This window comes from Microplitis demolitor, chromosome 5 (genome assembly GCF_026212275.2).
Source record: "Microplitis demolitor isolate Queensland-Clemson2020A chromosome 5, iyMicDemo2.1a, whole genome shotgun sequence".
Taxonomy (NCBI): Eukaryota; Metazoa; Arthropoda; class Insecta; order Hymenoptera; family Braconidae; genus Microplitis; species Microplitis demolitor.
The window spans coordinates 5,400,721-5,407,785 of NC_068549.1; the positions used below are offsets into that span (position 1 = coordinate 5,400,721).

General features: G+C 27.1%; 1 protein-coding gene across 1 annotated transcript; it reads left to right on the forward strand.

The window, feature by feature from the left end:
- Positions 1-2,265, forward strand: LOC103580590 (elongation of very long chain fatty acids protein AAEL008004). Its single transcript, XM_008562404.2, has 5 exons — positions 1-374; positions 450-640; positions 709-789; positions 870-1,053; positions 1,527-2,265. Exons 1-5 carry the CDS (start codon positions 314-316, stop codon positions 1,853-1,855), a joined length of 846 nt encoding a protein of 281 aa, XP_008560626.1. The 5' UTR covers positions 1-313; the 3' UTR covers positions 1,856-2,265.
- The last annotated feature ends 4,800 nt before the right edge of the window (positions 2,266-7,065 follow it).

The window sequence follows — 7,065 nt, forward strand, 5'->3', positions numbered from 1 at the left end:
GTTGCGATATTTCACGGTGGTTGTGTGGGCTGGAGGGTTTTTTTTTTTAAATACACCGATGTTGGATATACAGTTATTTCTTTTTTGTGACCTATGATAAAACACGTTTAATAAAATTGAGCGATAAACATTAAACGGAATACTTTTATTTTAATATTTTTTATTTATTTATTTTCATAATACTCATTTTAAAATAAAAAAAAGTTACTCAAAGAATATCAAAACGTTAACATATTTTTAAACAACCGCATGACATTCGTAACGGTTGTGTTTGTGAGTCTTAAGGCGATACTTGCGATAGGGACTCAAAAGTATGGCAGCGATTATAAAATCTCTAGTGAGACTATATCATTATGTTAATGATGAAGTATCAGGTAATTGAGATATATTTGGGAATAATTATCTATTGTTAGCAATGAATATATAATTTTTTTATTTTATTTACGAAGATCCAAGAACGAGAGATTGGTTTTTAATGCCGACCCCATGGCCAGGTTTCGCTATACTTGGATTTTACTTATACTTTGTATTCACTTTAGGCCCAAGACTTATGGCCAATAGGCCACCATTTAAATTAGATAGAGTAATGCAGATTTATAATGTAATACAAATATTTTTAAGTGGATATCTTGTGTATAAGGTAACATAATAAATATTTGATAGGTATTTTAAAGAAGTACATATAAATAAAAAAGCTGCTTTTTCTAGGCTTTGTCACTTGCATGGCTTGGAACATACAGTTTTGTTTGCCAACCTGTTGACTATTCAAATGATCCGCGAGCGATTGAGGTAATGATACGTCTTAATATTTACATATTATAACATTCCTATATTTAAACTTGTTTTTATCGCAATTTACTACTATTTAGATTGCTCGAACAGTGTGGATTTACTTCATGGTTAAATTATTTGATTTAATGGATACAGTTTTTTTTGTTTTGCGAAAAAAACAAAATCAAGTTTCTTTCCTTCACGTTTATCATCATGCAGGAATGGTTATGGGTGCCTGGGGTGGAGTTAAATTTTTACCAGGCGGCCACGTCACATTTTTAGGTAAAATACGTCATATTTTTTCAGCTTAAGGGCATTCTTAGCAGTGCCCCCCCCTCCACTTGGGGGGGGGGGGGGCACATTTATTAATTATTTAAAAAAAAAATAAGATCTTAATTGAAAAAAAAAGCAGTTTCGTCGAAATACAGAATTTAAAAAAAATTACTTACAGTTGTTATCAATTAGGAGTAAAACGAAATTTGTTTAATAAATTTAAGCTCAAAAATTTATAAATTCGAAATACAAACTCCGAATTGATATCAGCTGTAAGCAATTTGTTTTTAAATCTATATCTCAACGAGATTGTCCTTCTTGCAATTAATGCTTCATTTTTTAATTAATTGATAGAATTTTGATACGATGTGACAGTTGAAAGTCATTGCATATTTTTGAAAAGTGGGGGGGGGCTGTCTGAGAATGGCCTTAACCTTTTAGTATCATATACAAATAATAAATTAATTGAATTTCAATTTTAGGCCTGATCAATTCTTTTGTACACGTAATTATGTACGGTCATTATTTAGCAACGTCACTGAAAATAAGCAAGCCTTGGTGGAAAAAGTACATAACCCAACTTCAGCTCACTCAATTCTTTTTACTTTTGATTCATTTTTCTCAATTAATCTGGACTCGAGACTGTGGTTTCCCCCTTTGGCCAGCAGCGATATTCATTCCACAAAATCTTTTCATGATGGTGTTATTTGGAGATTTTTACTATAAAACATATGTAAAAAAACCGCAATCTAAATCTGATCAAAATGGTATTACTCAAAAGACAGTTAATGGTAATACAAAAAGCCAATAATCGAAGCTTACCAACAATCTATTACTATGTTGAATTGTCAATAGATTTTCAGTATCATAAATTTAATCATTATCATATATAAATATATATCAAAAAATAATCATTCATCAAATCCATTGTGCAAAACTAAACACTTTCTTCGATTATTTTTGAAGTATGGTCTTTTTGTCTACATTTTATTTGAAATCTTTCAATATTCCCAATTGTAAAATGTTCCAAAATTTATTTTTATTGGTTTTTTTTTTTTTTATAAAAAATGACACGTAAATAAAATTATGTTTTTTCATCTATTGTAATCTGACAAAAGTGTATTTAAAAAAAGATACCATGAAATATATTTTAACTAGGAGGTTTAGGTTATTCTAGTGATTTAATTAATGCGATAAATTTTACTAACGATTTAAATTTTTTAGAAATAGGTAGAGTTGGAATCATATTTATAAATCTGTCAGTTCTGAATATTGAAATTTCGATTAGTTAGAACTCTATATTGAATTTCTGCTTATTTTCATTTTTTTAAATTTAAGTAATAATATAAACTTTTTTTAATTACATGCATTTAAAGAAATAAATTTATTTTAATTAAAATCGTTGAAATAATAATGATATTAATAAGGGAATCTATTATCCTACTTATCTTTTAATTTTATCAAGTATCGAGTATATTCAAGGTCGAGACATATTATGTATTTGACACATAGCAATCAGTCAAGGTTACTCTTAATTTCAATTTGTCATTCAAAAATAAAACAATTCATGCTAATATTTTTCCTTTAATTAGAATAATGCGATTTGTAAACAATATATGTGCAACAATGTGAATTATTATTGTGAAATGCATGTATATATTAGGCTGTCCACTACTTCCTAAAATTCTTTTTTTCGGTTTATTCTTGAGTCGAAAAGTTTTAGCTTTATTCCAAACTGAATAAACTGCTGGCCAACAGTTGAAAAAAATAACATGCATGATGAAAAGTATAAAATAATTGAGGTCCGATATTTTTTCTAGTCTGAGATTTTTATTCTGGTGGTTTATAACTTAAGACAACGCAACCCGTGTTTTTGCCGCATTCACCTTCGGCTCCTGTTACCCTGTTTAAAAAATGCGGTAGATTCTAATAACTGTATGTATAAGGTTCTATATTTAACTATAGCACTTTTCATCTTGATCAAGAGAAGTGATTCGAAATGATTTGCAATGTTAAATGTCCATAAGAAGGATGATTCAAAAGTATTCCAAAGCATTAAAAAGTATTAAAAATTTTTTTTTTCTAATCGTTTTAAATCGTTTCTTTTAATAGGGACATAGAACTCATTAATTCTTATAAAATCTCTATGGAAATTTATGAGATTTTCTGAACAGGGTAATGTCACTCGGGTTGTAATGTTCTGATTTTTTCCCTAGGTATGTTATATATTATTTTAAGATATATATAAATTATTATACATGATAATGTACAATCGAACCAAATTCTATTTTACAATTCATAGTATATGATTGTACATGAGTACGAGCCGTTACCCGCGGTTTTATCTGCGTAGATTCTGTGAGATCTATATCGTTTTCGAAAATTCCAATGAAATCCACCTCAAAGTTGGTTATCAGAAAACTACCAGTAATACAATGATTAAAGTTTAAGGATCTTTCCTTTCAAAGTTCAAGTCTGTTAGCCTTAATATAAAAAAAGAAAAAAGTTCTCTCTTCATTTTTGATGTGCTACCACCTTCAGAATTAATTTCCAGCAAAATATCAGTATGGGTTTTTATGAGTGTGAAAAACATTGGCCCCTACGTCAAATTTGTACGTTATGAAGTGAAAAAACGAGAATATTTTCATTTCGATGAATATTTTGTAAAAATGAAAACGTAGATTGCTAGATTATAGAGTGATATTATCGAGCCTCGTTCATAATTTTGCGTTTAAAGATTTTGTTTGAGAGAAAAGCTTGGACAAAAATTACTGTAGATATTCAAATTTATTATTAAGATTTTTCAGTTTTTTTTTTATTATATATTAAAAATTAGTATATTCTGAACAATATAACCTTTTATTTGAATCAATTTATTAATAATAATTTTAGTAATAATAATAATACTTACCATGAGATTAATAGTAATTATCATATTAAAAATATAAAGTTCATATAGCTGATATTATTATACTGACTTTTAGGTGATCACCAGCACATTATGCAACCAGCTCTTTATGACCGACTAGTTAAAAAAAAAATTGATAATGTTTTGTAATCAATAGGATGCAATCGATCTTTTGAAGCTCTCTCTCTAAGCCACAATGAAAATATTTACCTAATAAGGGAACCTTACGGACTATTATAGGGGTTTCTAGGGTAAAGTCATGCTCGAGGATCAATTGGTAAGTTATCAATTTCTTCAAAATTTGAAACTTCGAATATTTTAAATTGTTTACCGTGTAATATTATAATTATTGACCCACCGGGCTAGTATTGTTGGTAAACTTGAATTATGAGCAGATAACGAAGCCTGTTCACTAGGATTACCACCAACCACCAAAGAAGGTAAATCAAACCACTTCAACTTGTTCAACTCTATCATCACTATTATCTTCACTATAGTCACTATTATTATTCATATTATCACTATCGACAATCCAGTTGACCACTAGCTATGAATTTAAATGATGATTGAAGCTTAATAATTTTATTTGCCTAAAGATTGGGATTATATTTATCGATTCTATTTGAAGAATTATATAAGAGCCTATTTTTTTATAATAGGCTCTTATATAATTCTTCAAATAGTTTTCTATCCGTCATTTTTGGATCAAACACTTTCTGCACGTATAACCATTTTGTAGGTTAGGTTAACTTAAACATTAAATTTACGAATACTAAAGATCGGCTGATTAATTTAGGTTATGATAAAATGTTAATAGAAATATCTTTACGAAATAACGAAATGTATGGAAGTCATCATAAAGTGAATTTTTAGATGTCATAAAACTGACATCTATAGAAAGTTGTCATAAAGATAAAATTTGTCTGAGCTTTAAAAGACATCTTTTTCCAGATAAAATAATGAAGTATTTCGGACATAGACGCCGAACAGGATAGGGCTGACAAAAAGCGGCATCTAACAAAAAAAAATGAAACATTTAAAAAATAATAATTAAACTGAAAATGAGAAATAAATGAATTCTGAAAAGAAAATGAATAGCTTTTAATTATATAATAATATAAAAGTAATTATTGGAAAATGAAATGAGCGACTGAGGTATACTCTTTTTGATTTTCAATACTTTTTCAAATGTTTCAATAAGAGATGATCATTTAGAATTCACTTTCCTGTATTATCACATGGAAAAAAATGATGCTCCAAATTTTAATAACTTGTAGTTTATTTTCGACTTAAATTTAGTATACTCGATACTAATATCAAACCAGGATCATTATATACATAACAAAATGGCTATTATTGATATTAAAATTTAATACACATAGAAGAGCAAAATTTGTAATTTCGTATATTAAAATCAATATAAAAAAGAATCGATAAATTTGTATCTGCAGTTATTACTATTCAAATAAACATAGAAAAATTTTAAAAGTGAGGAACTAAAAAATTAGTAAACGTACATATTAATATATAAAGATCTAGTATAAGAATTTTTCATTTTTTTATTTACCACTTATTCGATATATGCATATAATAAATTAATTCATAATAACGAATAAATAATATTTTATATTAATTATTAGTCAATGGGATAAAATTTATAAGATAAGCGTTAAAAATTTTCAGTATTTTTATGAGCAACATAATCAGTATCTAATATACTAATTTTTCATTTTATTATTTACCACTTATTCGATATATGCATATAATAAATTAATTTATAATAACGAATAAATAATATTTTATATTAATTATTAGTCAATGGGATAAAATTTATAAAATAAGCGTTAAAAATTTTTATGAGCAACAAAATCAGTATCTAATATACTAATTTTTCATTTTATTATTTACCACACGGAGAGAAAATTATGGTAACAGTTACAATATATTATGGGAATCGTTCCCATACTGCATGGTAACAGGTTTTTTTCAAATGTTGATTATAGGAACGGCACCCATATATATTATGGTAATCATTCCTATAATTATGGGTATAATTCCCATATGGTATCGGAATAGTTTCTATGGAATCGTGGTAATCGTTATCATGTAACTATGATAATGGTCACCATAATATTATGGTAATAATTCCCATACATTATGGTATTGTTACCATAATATTTAGAAATTATTATAAATTTTTTTTTTTGTAATAAGCGTTTTTTTTGTGTACTTAAAATTTTGTAATATACAAAAAAAAAATTATTATAATTTCTAAATATTATGGGAATTATTACCATGATATTATGGTAACCATTCCCATACTATTATGGTAACTATTCCCATAATATTATGGTAATAATTTCCATACATTATGGTAATAATTTCCATACATTGTGGTAATAATTTCCATACATTATGGGAATGATTACCATAATAGTATGGTAACCATTACCATAATACGATGGTTATGTTTACAATAATATTATAGGAATAGTTACCATAATATATAGGGCTTATTCCCATATACACTTAGGAACCATTACAATGTAGTTATAGAATCGGTTACTATTCGCTTGTGGGAACTATTCCTATGAGTATGGTAATCATTACCATGATTCTTTCACATGCGATATGGAAACTGTTATCATAATGATAGGAATTGTTCCCATACTTGTGGAAACTTTTCCCAGAAAATATGGGTCTATATCCCATAATTCCAAGTAATCATTACCATAACGCTATAGGATGATATTTCATAAACCTACTAGGAACAGTTACCATAATTTTCTCTCCGTGCACTTATTCGATTTATGTATATTGTAAATTAATTTATAATAATGAATAAATGATATTTTAAGCTAATAATTAATCAGTGATATCGAATTTATAAAATAAAAGTTTGTAACTTTTGCAATTTTTGGCTGTAAAAATCAGTATCTAAGATACCAGTTCTTAATTTGACCAATCATTACTTTTCAATAGAGTATGCCATAAATTAATTAACTTTCACTAGTAAGTCACGTGTTATACCTAAAAGTAATAATATTTACTCACTTTTTGAAATAATTGATAGTAGTTTTTATGAATCTACAAAAATTAATAAACTACTTTTC